General features: G+C 36.4%; 2 protein-coding genes and 1 long non-coding RNA gene across 3 annotated transcripts; 2 read left to right on the forward strand and 1 right to left on the reverse strand.

The window, feature by feature from the left end:
* Positions 1-1388: 1388 nt before the first annotated feature.
* On the reverse strand, positions 1389-6156 carry LOC133856989 (uncharacterized). Its single transcript, XM_062292067.1, has 8 exons — positions 5571-6156; positions 4323-4535; positions 4034-4234; positions 3368-3475; positions 3042-3179; positions 2677-2928; positions 2053-2373; positions 1389-1937 (listed from the first exon to the last, which is right to left on the reverse strand). Exons 1-8 carry the CDS (start codon positions 6114-6116, stop codon positions 1770-1772), a joined length of 1947 nt encoding a protein of 648 aa, XP_062148051.1. The 5' UTR covers positions 6117-6156; the 3' UTR covers positions 1389-1769.
* Positions 6157-7499: 1343 nt separating this feature from the next.
* LOC133857743 (uncharacterized) lies at positions 7500-8938 on the forward strand. Its single transcript, XR_009898369.1, has 2 exons — positions 7500-7836; positions 8543-8938. It is a non-coding gene; the product is annotated as an uncharacterized LOC133857743 (long non-coding RNA).
* Positions 8939-12156: 3218 nt separating this feature from the next.
* Positions 12157-22805, forward strand: LOC133856990 (phenylacetaldehyde synthase). The gene is made up of 13 exons (XM_062292068.1): positions 12157-12336; positions 12508-12628; positions 13264-13336; positions 13556-13786; positions 14374-14537; positions 15603-15743; positions 17024-17083; positions 18726-18890; positions 19705-19761; positions 20844-20908; positions 21570-21693; positions 22293-22430; positions 22558-22805. Coding segments are annotated over exons 1-13 (1464 nt in total). The 5' UTR covers positions 12157-12334; the 3' UTR covers positions 22681-22805.
* Positions 22806-23548: the final 743 nt, after the last annotated feature.

Genomic DNA, 23548 nt, shown 5'->3' on the forward strand with positions numbered 1-23548 from the left:
CTTTCAAAGTTGTGTTTCAGGAGAAAAAAATTTAAGCATCTTTAAATTTGCTATTTGCCGAATTTCCTACCTCTAAACCTAAAGCTGCAAGAACTAGAATGGTGTGCAGCAGTGCGCAAAGATAATTCAAACACAAAACATTTTCTAAAAAACTTTTCACACATTTTCATAGGAATATTTTGACAAAATAAGTGCTTAATCCCTTTTAGTTTTAGTTATAGAAGCTAACTTTTTGCTTTAAAAAAGTTAAAAATAAGAAATAAAAAAAGGTGGCATGTGGCCATAGAAAATATTTTCTCAAATACAGACTCCACCAAAAAATACTTTTAATCTTTATATCATATCAAAACACTTTTTTAAACTCAAAACAAAAAAAAAAAAAAAAATGCTTTCCAAAACCAGCATCAAACATGCCAACTCAGCTCCATTATACAAATAGCAGTCATATATTGCCATTTGCCATATCCTATTTATTACTTGCATGTTTAGAGCATTTGCTGGGGCAAAAATCATGTCCAACAGCTTATCTTCAACGTATGTAAAACACATTTTTTGTTACAATGATTAGTAACCTTTGGCCGATCACGGTAGCAAAATGCATATTTCTTTTATTCATTGTCAACAATACTTTTTGATTATTTTATTATTTTTCTTCTCAACAACACTTTAGCAAAAGAGTAATGATTGAACACCATCCAAAGATACAACTTTTCATCACCTTGTCTATGTGCCAAGGTGGAAGTAGTGGAGACCACCTTGCCACATAGGCAAAATGGTGAAAAGTAGTATCTTTAGGTAGTAATGAATCGTTACTCTTAGCAAAATCATCCGCCGCTAACTCTCAACAACCTTTTTGAGAGAATATATCCGTTGAAAAAATATGACCGTTACTCAAAAAGAAAAAAGAAAAAAATGAGTGTCAGCAAGAATAAAATAAAAAAGAGTGAAAATTAATATTTAAAAAAGTAGAGAAGAGAATAGAATAGACTGTATTGAAAAGTGAATAGCACAGTAAAGAATTTCACTTTTTGGTTAGTTATTATCTCTCCACAAGTAACTATCTTTCTTTTCTAATCATTTTGTTTTATTCTTACTTATTTTCTGAAGAGAAAATGTTACCTAATTGTCTTTCTTCCAGCATCATTAAACAAAATAGTAGTGAATAGATTTTAGGGCTGACCACTAGATGCAGTTCATCTACCAGATACCAATCCATATCAGCCTATCAGGTAAAATTAGCCGAAGGCAACACATTTTGCTATTTTAACTGTTGCCCTAAACATTTTAGGATGGATAAAGTTTTCCAGGAACTTCCTCCAACTGTCCTTTTACAATTGTTCATTAGGCAGTCGAGAAAGTTAAAATATCAAGCACAGACACAGCACAAGAAAATGAAATTAGAGTACTTACTATACAAATACTTGTACAAGGCTACAATATTATCTTGATTCTTCGAGAAGGCAATAGCAAAATTGTAATTCTAATTTGATCAGACACTAACGAAGTCAAGTCTTACAGGGGTAATCCTGTCAGGAATTTGATTTCATAGCCATTAAGGTCGGAAGGGTAGGGACACAGCTCAGTTCAAACACCTTCTATGGCTGCGACAATATTTCAAAGAAAAGGAAAGGGGTGGGAAGGTTGGAAAAATTATATGGCTAAGGTACTAAACATTTTCCACTTCAACTGGTCTTAATTTTCTTTGTTATATTTAAGCAGAAGTTTTCCCCTACTAATGGCAGCTATCAAGAACCAGAACCAGAATCATATCATTTCTCTTCATCCTCAGAGTCTGATTTTGCAAAGACAGTTTCAGGCTGGGTTTGTGCATATGCCGGGGCAATGTACTTCGGATCTTTTGCGGCGGCATCAGCATACTTTAGTATAGCTTCTCTTGGATCTTCCTCCATCCATGTCTCCTTGATCATACCCCCTTGCTGCAATGGAACTCAAATAAGTCTCTTCACTAGTTCATTTTTTAAGTATGGAAACATCAAGGGTGAAAAGAAAGGGACGAGAAAAGGAGTGTTCTAGAGGGCTATAACACAATACCTTAAGAAGATATTGGGTCAATAAGCTGCCTGCACTTGTACCAACTCTTCCACCAAAGCCTGGTCCTGTCATGGGGAGTTCAGGCTTGTGGGACTTCATTGGATCCTTCAATTCTTTCTCTCTTTGACGCTTTCGACTTGGTTGATCTCTAAATAGAGGTAGAGCATGAGGGTTGTGAATCACAGGTTTTGCCTCAAAATCATCAACAGATTTTTTTCTTGGAGCACGTGCAACACAGACGAGAGCGCCTCTCTCGCTGAGGGTTGGATCATATAATATGTGAGTGCCTCCTTGGCTTTTGTCCCCAGATGTTGCAAAGATCTGCAGAAACAAAGAAAAGCATGCATGAAATGAGTATGTTTTCTCACTTCTTACTTCACAACTGTGCCTGTCTGTGTGCCCTTCCAAATGGAGAGAGAGAGAGAGAGGAGGAAAGCAAATAACCTTCCATATGTGCACAACTAAAAAAACCCACTCACAGCGAAATAGCTTGGGAACAGAAGTGTTATTAATCTATGAGATACATATGACTATGATCTACTATCATGCTGTTGTACTGCATGTAAGAACAAAGGTGATTGTAGAATGATTTTCAGACAAAAAGGCATGTTATATGATGTTTACCTGGTTAAGCTTTGGGTGCCAAGCACACTGCACAACACTACAAGTAGGGGATATCCCAACTCTTGAAACAAGTTCAAGCTTGGCTCGATCAAAAAAGCATAGCAAACCTCCGGTTGTGCTCTCCCTTTCAACAGATGTTCCAGTTAAGAATAGTTGCTCATCTGGACTGAAAGCAATATTCGTTTGGGCATAGTGGTTTGGAAGATCCGCAAACACCTTAAGCGGCTCTTTCATTTGGCGCAAATCCCAAACCTGACATGCATATTTCATAAATTACAAGGAGAAAACAAGCTAGACAGATGAAGAAGAGGTGCATATTCAAAATAAACTGAACAGCAGTAGCCTCTGAACACATTTATTATCACCTTTAGTGAATCGTCAGAGCTTCTTGACAATAAAATTCGCCCATCGCTAGAGAACTTAAGACAAGTAATATCATCTGAATGACTTTTTTCAACATATATGTCTGGCCTGCTTCCCCATCCAGGCTTAAGGTTCCATATCTGTTAAAAAAACAAAAGCCACCAATGTGAGAAAAGCTGATGCAAAGTTCATTATGTCCAAGAGCCACACAACAAAAAAAAAAAAAAAAAAAACTCAGTTAGCATATCGAACATCAAAGGAACCAAGAGATTTTCTACCCTATTGCAATCAATAGGCACAAAGATATCAGGACAACAGCAGCAAGTACCTGTATAGAACCATCTGCTATGCCACCAGCAATGCATTTCCCTTCACGATCCCAAGTGCACGTGGTGACTGGAACCCTTCCAGGTCTCGCAAGCTTTGGTTTTATGACCTATCCATTGAATGATTGAAGCATTTAGTTTCCTGGATATATCAATATGTTGGGGTTGAGGGAGGAAATTGCTAACCCACCCCCCCCCCCCCCCCCAAACAAAAAAGAAAAAAGAAAACCCCGGGACCCCTTGAAAAGAGAGCATAGGCCCCCCTTGTGCATTTTGGGTCAGCCCTCCCTCCCCAAGAAAAATAAAAAAGAAACAAACTTACGCATGACAATAAGCCCATAAATTGTTTGGGAAAAAAGGCCAATGGTTGACATTTTTGTCCACAACTTTTACGTTTGCCTTCATGTTTGTTATTGTTCAGTTGGGTTATATGTAGACTTAATTTGTCTAATTACGCTTACACTAATTATTAAGTTACAAATCCTAAGGTAATCAACCTTGCCAATGTCTGCAACATGTGATTACTCACTAAAGGCCAGATGATTCTCAAAACCATTTCAAGTAAATGTCTTTTTAGGTTAAGATCATGGACGAATGCATGTCATATTCTACCACCACATTTGGCATGTAGCAGTTTTAGCCTATTAAGGTAACAAAATACGACAAACCTGCTTCTGACTTTTGAAGTCATTTACATCCCATATGCGCAGTGATCCATCCTCTGACGATGTTAAAATTGTCTCCTTATTTTTAGGGTGCCACTCTCCACAAGTCAATCCAGATATGTGGCCCTTGGTGTTCTTCAGATCACGAATATACATATCACCCTTAATGAATTCACCTAGAGTAAGTCCATCACGGTCATAAATCTGAAAGACAAGGAAGATGGGAATGACTTGTGTCCCTATATTCTATAGTATTAGGCAAATGACACAAGAAAAAAGATGTATCTAGTACCTTAGCTTGAGCTGAGCCAGTCACACACAAGAAACGGTCTGCTGTTGGACTCCAGCTAATGTTACGAACTTGATGACCTTCAGATGGTTCCAACTGTCTAAATGATGCCAAACGAGAATTCATCCCTTGAAAGTCATACATACGTACTGTATAGTCATAACTACCAGAAAGAACTCTAGACCCAGAGGGATCAACAGCAAGAGCTGCAACAACCTGTCAAAAGATCACCAAGAACAAAGTTCTCAGTATAAACTGAAAGATGCACACTTCAAATCAAGATAATACATCTTTTCAAATGAGTTGTTTTTCTCCATTTGACTGGTTCTGAGTCATCGTTTTTATAGGTAAATTATTTATTTTTGCATGAAATTTCTGTGACATGTAACAGATATAAATTATTACAATTTCTGACTTTCTTGAAGTAACTAATCAATCATATATCTTTACCAAACAGTATATTTTATATGACTCCCTTGGAATGATATAACGATACATCAACTTATTAAGATTACATCTAAGTATATAAAATCTAAGTTAAAAACCATATCTATATTTTCTCAAAAAAGTACAAGCTCTCTGCAGCCACAAACTTCCATTCCCTTTGGCTATATGTCAAGCTAACTGCATCTCACGGCTTCATACGCAAGGAAATAATCTAAAAACATTTCACTTTGAACAACTTCAGTTTGTTTCAAGCTTTTTCCTCAAGCCCCGCACCATCCCAAGTCCAATAGCCTTTCAATAAGTTATGTTCTCTGAACATTTAAGAGACATTTCATTCTTTGAGCTCCCACAAAAACATAGCCTAAGCTATCTCCATCTGCCACAAACAAACTTTTATCTGAAACTCTGCCATATTAAAAGATAACCCCTATTGTATGCTTCTTCCTCAAAAACAACAATCACATAATATCTAAATGTTAACATTTCATAATTGCAACTTAATTTGCCTTTAGACTATATATACCGGTAGCTTATCACTTTGTTGAAAGTTCATGCAAAGCTATAACTTCTAATTTACTGCTTTTTCTTGTCTCTTTGCTCATAGGGTCCATTTGGATATGTGATTTCAAAACGCATTATTTAAAAATGCAGTTTAAAATCGCGATTTTCAACACCAATTCATAGCATTACGCTTCATAAACAGCATCATTTCATTTTCCATTCAACATAATCTACTCATTGCAACTTCGACAAGTGCGAGTCATCGAAACATGAAAATAGGGATTGGGAGGTGAAAAGCAATACCTTGGTGTGCCCCTTGAGCACAATTTCATTACTATGCGGAATCCGGTACCGATTCTTGTCCTCCTCTTCCTCGTCATCGTCATCCTCATCGTCCGAACCAGACTCGCCCACATTCGGCCCAGGCGGCGGCCTTGGCGGCCCAATCATCTCTTCCTCCTCGTCCTCAGAGCCCAACTGGCCCGCCGGCGGCCTCCCCTCCTCATCGTCGGATCGTAATTGGGCCGACGGAGGCGGACCAATCAACTTAGCTTCATCGGTCTCGGGCCCACCGTTGGCAGAAGAATTAGGGTTAGGGTTTGTGGGCTTGAGATTGCGGAGAGAGGTGAGCCAAGCCCGGGAGGAGGAGGAGACAGAAGGGATGTCGGTGGTGGGCTTGTTGGCGATGGAGGACGAGGGTTTTGGGTTTTCTGGAAGGTTCGTGGTGGTGGTGGTGCGACGAGTGGCACTGTGAATGACTTCGAGAGAGGTTTGGGGCTTCGATTGCTTGCCGAATGTGATAGGGAAATGGGCTCTGATTCCGTCGTATATCTCCTCCTCGTCCTCCATCTTCGCTTCTTCTTCTTCTAAGTCCTTGATCTACTGCCATGGAGATTTGGCTATGGTGGAAGAGAGAGGATGGTTTATGGGCCGGACCGGGCCGGGCCGCTCCGGTCGGCCTCACTAAATTGAAAATCCCTTTTGGACTCTGGAAATGGGGTTATGGGCTGAGTCCAACACAGCTATAGTATTTTGCAAGGAAAAATGTTAGAGTTCCCAATTTTTTCTTTTAAAATTTGGTTCTCAAGTGATGTGTCACAATTTAAGTGGTTCATGGATTTGACCGGACCCCTACTGTTGTTACTGTGTAGAACAATGATGAATAATATGGAATCGAAAAAAGAGATAAGAGAAAATCAATATACATATTTATGTGGTTCGGCAATATGCTTACGTCCACATGATTGCGTCTATTTCAATTATGATTTAGGATTACAACATAATATATTTATAACAAAACCCTACCGTACGAACAGATATGAAAAACCCTAAAATACCTTGTACCGTACCTAATAAAATATGAGTCCCTTGTTCCAACACCTGCAATTCTCAAGTGACAAGGATATTTATTTTATAAGTAAGATTTATAGTTTGCGTGTATAACGCTATATATTATGTCATATTATTTAAATATTTTAAAAGACGTGTCAATATCAACTTCAAATATACTGTTGGATGTACCAATTTTAAATCATTACTATAAAATGCATACTTGTCCCTTTTAAGGGCAGGCAATTGTGAGAAGTCTCCAAGCATAATTATAGTTAGACTGTAATCTAAATGGATTTAGCTTAAATGCCGTAAAAATAAATAAATAAATACAGTACATGGTATAATTTTTCAATGGTCTATATTTAATTCTAACTTTTTTTTAGTACAATAAAAAATAAAATAAAATTTAGACTATTGAAAAAATTACAACACGTATAATCTTTTTGCATGAACATAAGCCAAATCTTATCTAAAGACGAGATTGGAGCCAATTCCAATTCCAGTGATTTTGCCGGATTTGTTTCTAGTTAAGCTAATGGACTCATTTTTTTTTTAATTTTTTAATTTTGTAGGTATTCTTAAAATGTTCCAAAATTTTGAAGGAATTCTACGAGTAATTATAGAAGTTTCTCATGTGTCACTCTTGTGTTTCTCTAAAAATGATGTGGCTCTTAAAATTACCATTTGATCAAAATTCAATAGCGATCAATCACAAGTTCAATGGTAATTTTAAAAGCTACCTAATTTTTAAATGAGAAGTGCTATACGTGCGTCAAGAGTCCGGCTCTTGACCCACGTGGCACATCTTTTTTATTATTATTATTATTAAAAAAAAAAATCAAGAAGAAATGTTGAAAACGCGGGCGGAAGGAAAGCATTTCAGATTTGTCGAATAAATTTTCCCCCCATTTCCCAAATCTCCCCCTCTCCACCGTCCCCTCCCCCCACCGACCACCAACGCCTACTGACCGCCCACCGTCCCTCGGCCAGCTCTTTGTCTCTCTCTTTCTCTCTTTCTCGCAAACCCAAATCTCCCCCTCTCCGGCCACCGTCCCTTGGGACCGCGATTTTCGCGAGACTATGGAGCCCCAGTTCCGGATCTGGACTCGCCTGGATCGGTGTGGGTGGGGGGCATGAAGCGGCCAGATCTGTACTCGCCTTGACGTTCTTCTCTCCTCCAACTCGACCTCTCTCCATGGCTGCCTCATCCTCTGTTCAACCAACTACAAACCCGCAGGTCTATTTTTTTGTTGATTTTTATTTTTGTTATAGTTCATGGGTTGTTTGTCTGATTTGTGGGTTGTTCTGGATTTGCTTTTCTCCTGTACCATTTGTTTGGTTACCGAGAAAATGGAAGGAAACCAGAAGATTTAAAATTGTGGTTTCTCAGGGTTCTTTAAAGATTTGTGGGTTGTTCTGGGTTTGCTTGTCTCTCTATTGGTTTGGCTATGGTTTGTAATCCTATTGATTTCTCTGTTTGGTTGATTTTGCTGTTGGTGTTTGTTTTGGTGTTTTGAACTTATTTTGAACCATTTATGAGGATACTTGCTCCATGAGAAAATGGTTGGCAAGGGTCTCCTTCCAAATATGAGGAGAAAATGTCCATGAGATTATTTGGATTGTCAAGCACAAAGTCCATGAGATTATCTGGAAAATCTTCCTGACAAATTGGTTTTCAAGTATAAGCTGAAATAAATGTATTGATTAGTCAATCACATTGAGAGATTTTTGGTGCTTTTGGGTATTTGCCTTACAGTATTTGTCTATGAATTGTAGGCAAAAGATTTTGATCCAGATTCATTGAGCAATCAATAATTAATAAAATCTGGAAGGGTTTTGTTGTTTTATTGACTATTTTATCTTCTTGATCGTTGGCCTCCCACGTATTCATTTTATAGACTTTTTTGTTGTCTAATAGATTGTTATTGATTTTCTATTGCCAGGGTGCAGAATAAACAAGCATTAAGGTTGGCTACCAGTGCAGGTTGCGATTCACGTTTGCAGTGGGAGAACATGGTGAGATGCAAGACTAGGCACCAGAAGTCTTTCTTATTGCAGATCATTCTCATCAAATACCTGATAATTTGAACTTATGTATAGTTTGATGAGGCAGAGGGCCCTAACCCAATAATTAAACTTATGGATGTTATTGATGCCTTTAAAAGGGTCCTTAACCCAAGATTTTTTGGAACTATTCTTGGCTTTGTATCTTTCCAGAGGTCACATACAATGCCAAAGTGCATGTACCGATAATCTTAACTTGGAAGAACCTTTTTTTGTTGTAAAAATCATGTGTATCTTAATATGGTTCTATATCCAAATTGTGGTTGAATTTTATAGTCTTTGTACAATATATATGATTATGCTAATTTAAGTGTATACATTCATATGGAAGCTAAAGCCTCGTCCTACTCCACAATTTGAGTAACAATACAAGCATTTTGTATCTTTGCATACTGTAAAAAAAGATTGTGTTGCTTATGGTAGTGCAAGCACCCTTCTTCATTAAACTGTTATGTATATAAGAACTATTTATATGCTTTTTTGAGACATTTTGCAGTATGTGTTCTTGTTTTCGGATTGATTTTGTCCTCAATGGACTTTTTTGATGCTGACATATTGCGCATTTTGCTCTCCATTGTTTTCGTGTTTTGAATATTCTGGCTTTGCAACAAAATTGGTTGTTTAAAAAGCAAATAACGTGCACCAACTTGGTTGTTAAACCTCATGACCTACAATTTTATTCCCACAACCATAAAATTGACCTCTACATTTCTTAGATATGTCAAGTTACATATATCAACATTAAAGAGAATCATGAGCCGGTCAAAATTATAATATAAGATCATAAAAAATACAGCCTCATAAGTCAATAAACGTCTCATTACAACTTGATGAGTTCCAAGCAATCAACTAAATTGCCTAACTCACAACTTCAATCAAAAGATTTCCCCTTTTTCTATTTTTGCGCATGTGAATTTTGTTCTCCAATTTCTTCTATTTATCAGCATTCGGGTAAGATGTAATGTACATCTCCATTTTCATCATTTTTTTTCTTCTTCTGTACCACACCAAAACCCTCTTGCTTAGCATAATTTCTATAATATTCATGAAGTTCCTCTATCAAGCCAAACAACATCCCATTCGTAGGTTTCTTAACATTTTTATCTTTATCTATGAGCTTGAGCTTGGAACGACAACTGTTCACACCATCATTCAACTGTTCATCCGCATTAATTTCATTTTCATCTATATCAAAACAAATAAAATATAGTGTAAAGAACCCAACTATAAATAATAACATTTAGTCTAAGATATGTTACAAAAATTAAAAGTAAAAAGCCCATCATACCATTTTGAGGGTCCATTTTGATGGGAACAACATCATCAAGTTGTTTATGTGTCAACAAACAATCATCTTCGCATAGTGAATTCAATGACAAGTCCATCTAAAAGTTATTCCACAAAAAAAAAAAAATGGTTTAATTAAACAATTGTATGAGACAACAAAAACCTAAACCAAGCAAAACCCAACCGTGCATAATAAATCATAATTCACTTCCTAACTTCCCCAAAATTGCTTCTTCAAATCAATACCAATTCAGTGCATAATTAAAATGTTCAACAATAATTATCAAAATGTTGTAGATAGATCTCCTCTCTTCAAAAACATGTACATATTAAAATAGGTTTGAGTCAAAACCTATAATAGAAAGAATGATATATTCTTTTGATTTTTATTATAACAAATGTCATACCGGGTAAGATTCAAAGCTCCAAATAGTGCCATAGATGGTGCAACAATCTGCAAGAAAAAAATTAATTAATGACAGCTCTCCAATTTTAACTTCACCATGAATTGAATTCAAATAAATTAATTAATGTCATCAAACCCTCAATTTGTCTGCAATAAAATCTAATAACCTACATGCTCTTTGTTCACAATTACAATTTACACGCATGATAAATCCATCTTTATCAACGGTACAAAAAGTCTATGGAAATCAACGGTGCAAAAAGGCCCAAACCACACTAGTTTTCGTTAACACAGGAAAACCATTTTCTGGTTTCCTTCCATTTTATACCTTTAAATCTCCTGGTTTCCTTCCATTTTCTCGGTAACCAAACAAATGGTACAGGAGAAAAGCAAACCCAGAACAACCCACAAATCAGAAAAACAACCCATGAACTATAACCAAAATAAAAATCAACAAAAAAATAGACCTGCGGGTTTGTAGTTGGTTGAGCAGAGGATGAGGCAGCCATGGAGAGAGGTCGAGTTGGAGGAGAGAAGAACGTCCAGGCGAGTACAGATCTGGCCGCTTCATGTCCCCCACCCACACCAATCCAGGCGAGTCCAGATCCGGAACTGGGGCTCCATAGTCTCGCGAAAATCGTGGTCCCAGGGGACGGTGGCCGGAGAGGGGGAGATTTGGGTTCGCGAGAAAGAGAGAGATAAAGAGCTGGCCGAGGGACGGTGGGTCGGTGGGCGGTCGGTGGGGGAGGGGACGGTGGAGAGGGGGAGATTTGGGAAATGGGGGGAAAATTTCTTCGACAAATCTGAAATGCTTTCCTTCCGCCCGCGTTTTCAACGTTTCTTCTTGAATTTTTTTTTTTAATAAAAAAGAAAAAAGAAAAATGATGTGCCACGTGGGTCAAGAGCCGGACTCTTGACGCACGTATAGTACTTCTCCTTTTAAATAGACACAAAAATGACACATGAAGAACTTTTAGTATTACTCGTGTGCTACCATATAAATTTTTAAGAGAACTTGTCATCAAGCCCATTTTTTAATAATTTTTAGGATATAACTAAGATTTTATACGACTTAATTGATGTCACAACTCAAATATATATGATAATCAGTGATGGCCACGCGCCACTCTCCCGGCTTCCACTACCACGTCGGACGGCGGTTCTCGGAGGATCGGGTGTTTTCCTGCTGGCGGCTCCTCCCTCCCCTCACCGAGTCTCTGTTTGGGTGGTGTTTTTTTCTGTTGTTTTGTTTTTGGTTTTCTTAGTTGCAGTTTTTCCAGCCACCTTCGTTTGTGGGGGTGTTGTTTTGTCGGATGCTGCGTTCTTTAGTTAGATCTGCAAGCTGCCTGTTAGATGCTTGGATTTTATTAGAGTTTTTTTTCGCTTTATAGCGTAGATCAGCCATCTTTTTTAGTAGTGGTGCTTATTTGGTTAGAGTGATTTCCAATGTTGGTTATTGTAATCTTTGAGTGTTTTTTAGATAGTTTGCTCCCAAATCAGAAATTAGTTCTGATTTTATGTTTAGGGAGTTATGGTATTCCTTAACAATGTAATTGGACCTTTGGGTCTTTGACTTATTTTAATGAAAGCAGTACTCTTTCTTAAAAAAAAAAAAAAGTATCTATCATTTTATCTAGTTTAACATTTATCACCTAATAGTATTTCCTATATTTTAAAATTAATAAATATTTATATAATAATATCTCAATATTAATTAATTAAATTTAAAAATAATTGGTCAAATTTAATACCAAAATGTAGATGAGAGCAAAAAAAATAAAAAAAATACCAAAATGTAGACGTATGGCGCGGACAACTCCCGCCTGCAGAATTGTCGTTTGGGTCGTGTCCACGTCCACACATCTGAAAGACTGAAACCAGACCTGCCTATCTCCCTCATCCCCCTCCCTTACGGTTACCAAGTAGAGGGGTCTGATCACTTGTTTGCCAAAATTCTAAGCGTTAGCAACCAAAAGCAATGTAAGTCGACAAGTGTTTCTGGTTGTTTCTGGGTTATGTTTGTTGGTCTGTTTGTCTACTTATTTTCGTTTGAAGATTTTATTTTGTGATGTTGGTTTCTTTGTTTGAGTATGTTTATCTGGTTATTTTGGTTCATGGGTATTTCTTTTTTGCATTGTGGGATGAGCTTAGGGATGGTGGGTTGAGGCCAATGGATGCTGAGCAACTCAGAGAGCATGCACACAAGATGGTGGATTTTATTGCTGATTACTACAAAAGTATTGAGGATTTTCCAGTTCTCAGCCAAGTTGAGGTCTTTACACTCTCTCTATCTGTGTGTGCGTGTGTGTCTCAGATTCTTTCTTTACGTACATATGGGTATGAATTTATTATAACCAGTGATTTCAATGTAGAAGACCCACGTCTTTGAAAGGCATAATATCTCTCTTTATCTGCGTGTGAGTATTGGGTATTGGAGATAGCTGCCAATGAACTGTTATTCAAATGGAACCTCCTATTCCCTGAAGAATGGGGTTGCGGGGGGGCAAGGTTGTGAACTTGTGAGTTCAAGGCCAAATGTGTGCATGTGTAACTGGACAATAATAACAATACTGATGAACAAGAATTTTGAAAATAGGTGTGCAATTCATTAAATTTTTATTTCTGGGTGGAATTTATGTTTCAGTTATATTAGCTCAATTTCGAACCAAAGTTTAAAGATGTGAATGCTTTGTGTCTTTTACTCTGTTGTCTTCTATATTTTGTGGTCTAATTTTATTTTCTATGTAATAGAACTTCTCCCTTTGGTATTAATTTTGAACCCAAGTTTAAAGATGTGAATGCTTTGTGTCTTTTACTCTGTTGTCTTTTATATTTTGTGGTCTAATTTTATTTTCTATTTAATAGAACTTCTCCCTTTGGTATTAAGAATGCAGTCTTTCTATGCAGCCCGGTTATCTTCGCAGAATCTTACCAGATTCTGCACCTAATCATCCTGAGTCATTGGAAGATATATTTAATGGTGAAGTTTCTCAACTGGCTTTTTTTGTTTGTTAGTTACTGCATGATTAATAGGAAAGTAATTTAAAAGGAAACTTCTAGCATAATATGTATGTCGCTTATTATTCTTATTTGTTGGGTGGAATACAATGTAGGTCTTGCTAAATTGTCTAATTGTAACCCCACCCCCTTCAATTTGATAAAAACATTTTCCATGGAAAAATCTTGTCTGTTTTTGTAGACGTTCGGGCGAAGATATTACCTGGGGTAACCCATTGGCAAAGCCCAAACTATTTTGCCTATTATCCCTCTAATAGCAGCATTGCCGGATTCTTAGGAGAAATGCTCAGTGCTGGTCTTAACATTGTGGGTTTCAGTTGGATAACTTCTCCTGCAGCAACAGAGCTTGAAATGACTGTTCTGGATTGGCTTGCTAAATTGCTTAAACTTCCGGATGATTTCCTTTCAGCAGGTAACAGCTTCTTCTTCTTCTTCTTCTTGATTTCTCAAGCCAGAGTTCTGTATCCATTCTGCTTAATAGAGACAAATAGGAAACAGTGAGGTCTCACAATATTGACAGAGAACTTGAAAAAATTTTCCTTCGGAAAAATTGCATTATAGATTGAATAGTTGGAAGTATTGGAGTGGAGAGAAATAGTGTGTTTTATCAAAACTAGAAATATGAAGATTGCTGAAAGGGTACTATATCGGTCATCCAAGCAACTCAGGTAATTGAATGCTTCAGCTGAAGAACGAATCTCAGAACTAGGAATATACACCAAGCTTAAGTGAATGATCCAAATTAAAGGATATTTGACTTTGCAGGATATATGACTTTTTTTTTAATAGTGATTAGAAATATGTTTTTATGTCAATGAGAGGAGATGTGCCGGACTAATACTTTAATTAGTTGGGTTGAGGTTAGCTCTATTTTAAGATTGAATTTAGACTGCTTTTGGAAGTTAAAAGTAATCCTCAAACTTAGGTGTTCAAGGTTTTTTGATTTTATTAATCGGATTGTTTCAAGCTTACATAACTACATTGTGAATCTTGTTGTAGGAAAAGGTGGTGGAGTGATACAGGGCACAGCAAGTGAAGCTGTTTTAGTAGTGCTATTGGCAGCTCGTGACGAGATTTTACGGAGGGTTGGCAAAAATGCCCTTGAGAAGCTTGTGGTTTATGCATCTGATCAAACGCATTCTGCACTACAAAAAGCCTGCCAGGTAGCTTTATAAATGTGCAGAAGTATCTAAATGATCAATTTTCTTTGAACTTCTTTTTTGCAGATTCAGATGATGCTTCCTGACACTTGCATGATTCATGAATTCATATGCTATGATCTGTAACATAAATGTAATGAATAAAATTTGCAGGATGGTATATAACTATGTTTATGTTGCATGACTTGTAACGGATGCATCAATTTCTAGGTTTAATTCATTTATATAAAGAACATGCGTCATCAGCTGTCACCCCGTTTTTCATTTTGGCCTTTTTCTTTTGGGCTGGGAGGGGTAGTTTAGCTATCCCCTCGTGCATCCACAAAACACGTGCTTTCTCCTCTTTTCATTATCTTCCAATTTTCTTTAAGCTCTTCAGATACTTGTGCTAATACTAACAAAATAGATGGCGGTAGCTAGTATTTCAGGGCATTTGGAAATGGCCATATGGCAACAACCATTGTTCCCTTCACTTTCTCTTTCTCTCCCACCCCCAGGTTTTGCTGCCAAACTCTGTTGTTTCATCTCTTTGGAACCTCCCTGTGTATCAGTGCTTCATTGCTTGTTCACTGCTGAGCAGAGCCCCTTCTTTCTGAAAGTGCTCCCAACCTCTCCATCATCTCCTCCATTGGAGTCAGACTAATACAGTAGAATAGATATGAAAGAAAATTGTACTCATCTTGTGGCTGAATAATGATAGAAAATCAGACCAAAGGAAATAAAAGAATGGTAGAGAGAAGTTTCTTGATATTATTATCAACAGAAGGACAACTTGTTATGGTGTTTTTATCTGCCAAACTAAATTGCTTTTTATGCTGTATGATTGCCTTAAGCACATGGCGGAAACCAAGACGATGTGGTTCTATATTGTCGTTTTCCACAGGTGCTTGAGGCACACTGCATACACCTTGAGACATTGTGAAGACATAAATTTTGAGTTGCAACTATGATGGGTGTGCTCTATATTAATAATTTTATCTTGCGTTACTTGGTTAGGGTCTTGAATTTATGTGATTTTAATAATGGCATTCATTATTTATGATTGTAATGCTTATTGTTTAATAACAGATAGGTGGAATCCATCCGGAAAATTGCAGGTTTCTCAAAACGGATTCTTCTATTAACTATGCCCTCTCACCTGATGTACTTCGTGAAGCGATTGCACGTGACATGTCCAATGGTTTAATCCCCTTTTTCTTATGTGCAACTGTAAGAAACAGAAGACTTTTGGTGTTAGTTTGTTTCCTGCTGTTTTTATCATCATTTTTTTTTTCAATGCTCTGCTTGAGTTACTAATTGGTAAGAATACTCTATGTTTTGTTAACACCATCTTTCGAACACCCTCTCCTCCTTTTGCCACCATCAACATGATTTAAATCATTATTCCATTAAGAAGTGTTTCTTTTTTTGTTGTTCAGATCTAAGCTGCCAATTGATAAAATAATTTGCATGATTTCTTCTGACAATATCCATGACTTAAATTTTTTATCGCAAATTCAGTTGCATACTAATATTTGGCTGTGCGTTGGCTTAGACAATTTTTAGAGGTTTGGACATAAAAGAAAGGAAAAGATTTCTAAACCCCAAGGGGTTGGCTCAAGTAGGAAGGGCCTTGGTCTTTATGGTAGTCCTATGTTTGAATCCCCTTGGGTTCAAACAATTCTTTGGGGTTAGCCTACCGACAAAGCCAGAGTATTACCCGATCCGTGTGGAAATGGTGTTTTTCACAAGTTCAAGGTTTATCTGATAAGGGTGGGTACACAAAGTGACCCTGCCTTAGAGGGGTTGCTCGCCACAAAAAAAAAAAAAAAAGGATTTCTAGTCATGACGATTGGTTGACTTAGAGAAGTTCAATGATCTAGTACTCAAGTTGAGTAATGATATGCTACTCAAAACATCTACATATGTTGTTTGGAGGCTAACATATTCTTTGATAGCCTTTTTATTTTCTTTTTTCCTTTCAGGCTAGGAAAGAATTTACCACCTGTATTCAAGAAAAAGAACTGTGGTACATGTTATTTTCTGAGGATATGAGGAACATATTGTATCCTTGGAATCTTTTTCTATTTCCTTTTTTTTCTCTCTCTTTTTTTTTTCTTACTCGGAGAAAATTTCTTATGCAAGTGAAAGAAAATGTTCACTTGAAAGTAATGACACCAACAATAGTAATAATAATAAAATAATAATAATAATAATTAAATAAATAAAAAAGATGTTATTATGGCAGCATGGTATGGTAGCTTACTCATTATTAAAGTAAATTCTATTTACCACTGAAAATATGGTTCTTATTTTTCTGTTGCCAAGAATCTTCTTATGGTTAGGATGAGTGTAAATCGTTTTAGGTTTATTTTTTATTTTTTTCTTTTGGGCCAGGGGGTGGGGGTCGGGGGAGGGAGGGCAGGAGAGGAATAGGTTCCTTTGAACTCTCAAATAATGCAATGTTAGAACTTCAATTAACTAAACAAGGTTTCCATTTATACTTGCAGGTTGGTACTACTTCATCAACAGCTGTTGATCCTTTGCTTTTTCTTGGAAAGATTGCTAAGGTAACATATTTAACTGAACTGATGAGACAACCAACTAAGAGATATGCTTTGCTCACTATATCAGTTTATTATATAGGTTTATTGTGATAATTTGAGTTGTTACCCACTTACCCTCTTCTATAAATAAAGTTCTTTACAAAAGCAAAAGGGAGGGGAGATGAGACGACTACCCCAAGCCTAAGCCCAACTACAAAGCTACCAGTCTAATTAACAAAAAGGATTATGTTTTAACTAAAAAATAAGTTTGAGTAAATATTTAAAAAAAAAAAAAAAAATCACATTGAAAATACCTTAAAAATAGGCCAAGAAATGTAGTCAGAAACCTGCTATTCTTTGTCCTCCCGTGCTTTGTTGAAGATCTTCAAGGACACCTATTAATGAATCTGCTTTTGGTTTCCCTTATCTTCCAAAAATTTCATAAAGAAGCGCAGAGGGACACCTTCCCCATCAACTTCCTTTCTGGACCCAAACTGATGTCTAACAATAATATTTTTCAAAATGGCAATGAATCAAAAAATGGTCAACAGACTCTTCAAATGCGAAGTACATGATTTACCTATTAGGTCATTTAAGCCCTTGTGGCTTACTTTGTTGATGGAAAGCTATCATGGCCAAGTTACTATCAGTCTCAATTTTTACAGTAATCAACACTATAACATAACTTAAGCTGGATATTATTTAAGAATAATCAGTTCCAGATTTGGTTGTCATGAGGTATGAAGACATTGTTAAGGCATTGTAACTTGTTATATTATGAAAATCATATTTTTTAGATTCACTTACTGGAAGTTTTAATGGATAGTTGTATGGGTTTAGAGCCACTGACCCACTGTGGGTTTATTGACTTACTAAGTTACTCTGAACCATTTGTTAGAATTGCAATGTGCGTTTGAAGTAGGACTGAGTGTAGAAGTTATTTCAAACATTGCAGCTGCTGACTAGTTCATTTTTTTATAAGACCTTAAGCATTGAAGTTACCATGCTGCTACAGATAATTACCAGGATATGGGCATAAGAATGCATGGACTATGCTGATATTTTGGTGTGGACTAGATTTATAGGGAGAACTATCTTTGTGCAAATGACGAACCACCGAAAAATATATGATTCGTCTTTTGATGACAGCATGCATAGCAAGCTTGCTTGCATCCTCTTACGCTCTAGAATTGATCAAGTTTTCCTATAATTAGTAGAGTTAGAAATGGTTTGTCATAATTGCATCATTTAGAAGTATTTAGAACTAGACAAATACGTTTGTCCTTTTAAGAAAAGAAAGGGGAGAACTTCAAAATTCTGTTTCTCAACTGTTTGCCATTCTTCTAACAAATCAGAAAGTAAATAAAAGATTGAACTAAAATTTTCCACCCCGCCCAACAAAAATGTTCTTTCAAAATTGGTGAATACGAGGATTAAGTGAAGTTTACATGGAGCAGATTATTTATGTTCTCTTTTGAAAAACAAACCAAATGGACTCTATTCAATTTTTAACATCTTGTGGACGAAATTGTGTTTCACTATTACTTGTGTAAAGGGTCTGAAGAGTGCTTCTAAGCTATGCTTTATTTCATGGCAAATGTATTTAACACACATTGAAGATTTAGATAAGCTTACAATATTTGCAATGCATGTTCTCTTGGCATAGAGTAATGGATTGTGGTTTCACGTGGATGCTGCTTATGCTGGAAGTGCCTGTATATGTCCAGAGTACCGCCACTACATTGATGGTGTTGAAGAAGCTGACTCATTTAATATGAATGCACATAAATGGTTTCTAACAAATTTTGATTGTTCTGCACTTTGGGTTAAGGTATGCCATTATATATATTTCTCCGCATGATGCCATTAAAAGCCCATGCTTCATTTCTTTATTGTGCTAATTATGCTATCTCTGTGTGTGGATGTTTTTTGTGAATGTACATTTGCATGTTGGCAAATTACTTCTGTAGTTAATTTGCTCTATCTCTCTCTCCCTCTCTCTCTAAAACAACGATGGAAAAGGAAAATTGACATACATAGATATGGATCACCAATACGTCCTTGCAGTAAAATCTGAAGCCAATTATTTTTGCATGATGTATATATGCATTCTCGATGTGGGGAAGGTATTTCTGTAGTTCTTCTCTATTGTCCAGCTACCAGAGTCCTTTTTAGGGTAAAATGTCTTTCTCTTATAGGTTTTTGTAGAAGGAACTCTGCTCCACTACCTTGGGAGATTGCCTGAAGACTTTAGAAGTCATATGTGCTGTATGCTATAGCCATAGTATTGTCACTCAAACCAATTAGCTTCCCTCCCCCCCCCCCCCCCCCCCCCCCCCCCAAAAAAAAAAAAGTCATAATAAATTTAGCATAACATTTGGTTTAATAATATGGTAATTCAATATGATTATAATAAAAAGTAATGATTTACCTCTTAGTTACTTGGACAATCCTACCATAATATATTTTTGCTGATATATAGCTGGCCAACTAAATGGTTTTAAACTCTTTTGCTACTAGATGGTGCTAGTCTCACGAATTTTGAAATAAAGATGTCATATGCTATCAAATTTTTATTTCATTTTCTATTTGATCTGATATTTTCTCATATATAATGATAGATTGTGTCAATTTCATGACAACAGGATAGAAATGCCTTGGTTCAGTCCCTGTCTACAAATCCAGAGTTTCTGAAGAACAAAGTAAGGTTTTTCTTACATTGTCTTGATATTTTCTTGTGCAACACTTGTGAACAGAAAGAAAACCACATTTGTTACTTTTTGAATGAATATGGTCCTTGACTAAGCAATTCCCATTTAAAGTTGGGATTGCCCATGTAATGATGTGAAGGTTCTTGACATGGCTAGGGCCTAAGGTTTGCAATTTTCATGTCATCCCTAGCAAGAAGGTTTTTGAATGAATTTGATTTTGCATCATTGGATATGCTGTGTTCATGCCAAAGTGATAAATGCTCAAATCAGCCAATCGAATGGGTTTATAAGCCAATTAACCTATCTGACATAGAGGCATTTGAAATCTTTACTAGAAAAAGTCTTCATTTTTACTAGGGATGATCATATGATTTGTGGACCATCTCGTGGATGTCTTAACAAAGGGTTTTGGGGCACTATTGTTTATGCAATTTTAGGAGACTGGGTTGCATAATGGTGGTGTCTATACCAGTGTCTTGAGAATAAAGACCGTGGACACATTTTTTTTTTCTTCTAGAGGCACTCATGCGTTTTCACGTGATTAATACAGATATAGCTCAGGAAAAAAATTAATATGGATATAGTACAGAAAGAGAACCCTTAGTTTCCCCCCCCCCCCCCTCTCTCTCTCTCTCTCTCTCTCATCTTCATCTCCTTTTTTGGAGTGTCTTTTTTGGTCAAACTTGTCTTTAGTCTAGCTTTGCGGCACTCATTTTTATATCAAGCCATGTAATTAACTAACTCATCTTCTATTTTTCATAAACATCAGTTCCTCTTTGTTTTAAGGCATGTGACCAAGTGTTTAAACTGCATATGGGTTAAAACCTTGGAAAGTTGGAAGCATATGACTACGATACATTTTATAAACATATCTTTGCCAAAACAGTCTGGCTTGGCTTTCAAGAGCCTTCATTTTTTTTATTTTTATTTTTTGTTTCTTTTTCTGACTGGGGCAGGGAGTTAATATTAGATAGTAGATTGCCAGTGTTTGAGATTAAATGTTAATATTTCAGTATTGTGAGTTTGTTTTGCTATATGATTTCTATGTTTGATATTGCAAATTGATAATCCAGGCCTCTCAAGCGAACATGGTTGTGGATTACAAAGATTGGCAAATTCCTCTTGGACGTCGGTTTAGGTGTGCCTTTGAACATTTTGCCTTAGAAAAGACATTTATGTTTTGCTTGATATGCTATTCATCTTATACAAGTATTTAAGAGGTTAGTCTTATTAGCCTGCTTTGGAACAACACTTTAGCAATGGCCTCTTTATATGCAATATAGTGTAGAAGGCATTGTAGGTAACTCTTTAACCATTTTTTATTTTCTATTTTTTGGTCAGGCACAATTTCAATATTTCTTTTTAATAATCTAACCTTCACATAATTTAATTGGTGATGGACTGTTAACCGTTCATTTCTTTGTTTCGCTACTCTCTAATGATTTTAATATGTTGAAGAACTATAAGGGGAAAAGTTCTACAAAATGTTTTTACCCAAATTTTTATCCAATTTTCTGTATAACATAGTTTTCCATTTATTATATTCTTAAAATAAAATAGAAAGGAATCTCTTATGATATATATATATATATTTTCATAACAAATTCAATTCCCCTTTAACTTATCATTATTGCAATAGTCAAGGATTAACCTCATTTCACCTGTAAGTTTTAGTCCAAACTCTTTCTCAGAGTTCATAGTTTAAACACACGCATGCCCACACACACACATATACACAACATCTTAATGACTCCAATCATGTTATATTTATATTTACTGTTCTATATGCTGGCTCCCAGATCATTGAAACTGTGGATGGTGTTGCGCCTATACGGTATAGAAAACCTGCAATGCTACATAAGAAACCACGTCAACTTGGCAAAACATTTTGAAGAGCTTGTTGCTCAAGACCCAAGATTTGAGGTAATGGAAGTCTTTATGAACTTATTTGTTGGATTTGATATACTCCATCCATCCCATCATAAATCATGTGCTTTCCTTTTTTGATTGTCCCAAAATAGATTATTTAAGAAGAGTGTTTGTTCATTAAAATATCATCCTTCCCCCTCCTGCCTTTTTTTTTTTTTTTTTTTAAGAAACTTTTAGTTACTGGTTACTGGCTCATACTTCTTTGGATCCATAACAAACACACTGGGAGGTTTTTCGTGACAATAAGAACCTTGCTGCTTACTTGCAATATCCCTGTGTTCTTGCACGGCTTGGCTCGTTCTTCGGGCCCTGCTTCTTCTCCCTTCTCCCTCTCCCTGCTCTAATGTCCAAAACAAGGCCGTATGGAGTATAGCCAAGTGGCAAGGCATTGGTTTTTGGTACCAGCATGCAAAGGTTCGAATCCTATTACTCCAGATTATTAACACCTGATCGGATATTATAGGAGTAGAGTTTGGTTATATTTTCCTCATTAGAAGTTCAATGTCATTTTATGTAGTTTTATGTCCATCATAGATCCTATGTGATTTCTGCATACATTGTTAAGAATTTGTCAACCAAGTTCTTGTGTACAGGTTGTCACCCCTCGGATATTTTCATTAGTTTGTTTCCGCCTTCTGCCTTCTCAAAACAATGAAGATCATGGCAATAAGCTGAACCATGACCTGTTAGAAGTGGTAAATTCAACTGGGAAAATTTTCATTTCTCACACAGTAAGCTTATTTTTCTTTCTTTGATGTTCATATTGATTGGTTTGTTTGTTACTTTCTACTTATTTTCTTCCATGTAATGACTATCAGTGCACGAGTTAAGTTCCTTGTTTGTGACCGTATGATGCAGGTTCTTTCAGGTAAATACATACTACGTTTTGCTGTAGGAGCTCCATTGACAGAGGAGAGGCATGTCACTGCAGCTTGGAAGGTTTTGCAAGAGGAGGCCTCTGCCCTGCTTGGAAGTTTGTAGAAGTTCATCCAGTGTTAATGATCATTTGGCTTGTTAAACTATTAATTAAATGATTGAATTCACATTTCTTTTGGAATAAATAGTGATTTAATATAGTATCGGAGCAGAGGTTCTGAGTTCAAACCCGTCATAGTTTGCTCTCTATTTCAGTTAGATATGCAACTTGTTGAACTTCTCTTATTGAGGGGATATTGGGCTTCACTTGTTAAAGTAATAATTAAATGATTGAATTTATTAATTTCTATTAGTTTTAGGATAAGTAGTGATACAAACATGGTGAAGGTCTGATCCAACCAAACACCTCCAAGAAAGAAAAATGTTGCAAGGGGATCCTAGGGTTAGAATTTGTTATCTGGACAAGGAAATGAGATCTTGTTTTACCAGAAAAAGGATGGGACAAAAAATAGAAAAATGGGTGAGAAGCCTCTCTAGTCTAGATTTCAGCCAATCAACCTTAGAAAATTTGAAAAGAAATAAAAATTGTATGTCACTTGAATAGGCCTCACTCTCACAAGAGTGCTGGTTGGCCCTATCTAAGACTAGAAGGGTCGATACAGACACATACTTTACACTATATTTAAGCGTATATTTATGACTTGTCGGTAATTTTTGATACGACTTGTGAACTCGATATGAATTCAACACGAAATTAGCGGGTTAAGATTGAGGGTATGACCCGTTTAATTAAATGGGTTGGACTATAATTAACCTATATAGTCTTATGCTTATATATCGGCACAGCCCGAACTTGATATGCGAACACGAATTGCAACTTCTAACAATTCACTTTGGCAAGCACTTGCTCCTAATTAAATGATTAGGCATCTAATATCCTCTAATGAATTGTATGAATTTGTAAGCTAATATG

Source organism: Alnus glutinosa, chromosome 14 (genome assembly GCF_958979055.1).
Source record: "Alnus glutinosa chromosome 14, dhAlnGlut1.1, whole genome shotgun sequence".
NCBI classification, from domain to species: Eukaryota; Viridiplantae; Streptophyta; class Magnoliopsida; order Fagales; family Betulaceae; genus Alnus; species Alnus glutinosa.

Bases quoted from the DNA above. Each gene is read 5' to 3' on its own strand.
- LOC133856990 (XM_062292068.1), top strand. The intron at 17,084-18,725 runs GTAACATATTTA...CTCTTGGCATAG, and splicing joins TTCTTGGAAAGATTGCTAAG to AGTAATGGATTGTGGTTTCA. The intron at 20,909-21,569 runs GTGTGCCTTTGA...GCTGGCTCCCAG, and splicing joins CCTCTTGGACGTCGGTTTAG to ATCATTGAAACTGTGGATGG.
- LOC133856989 (XM_062292067.1), bottom strand. From the start codon at position 6,116: ATGGAGGACGAGGAGGAGATATACGACGGAATCAGAGCCCATTTCCCT. The intron at 4,536-5,570 runs GTATTGCTTTTC...ATCTTTTGACAG, and splicing joins TGCTCAAGGGGCACACCAAG to GTTGTTGCAGCTCTTGCTGT. The intron at 2,929-3,041 runs GTGATAATAAAT...TATGCATGTCAG, and splicing joins GCTCTGACGATTCACTAAAG to GTTTGGGATTTGCGCCAAAT.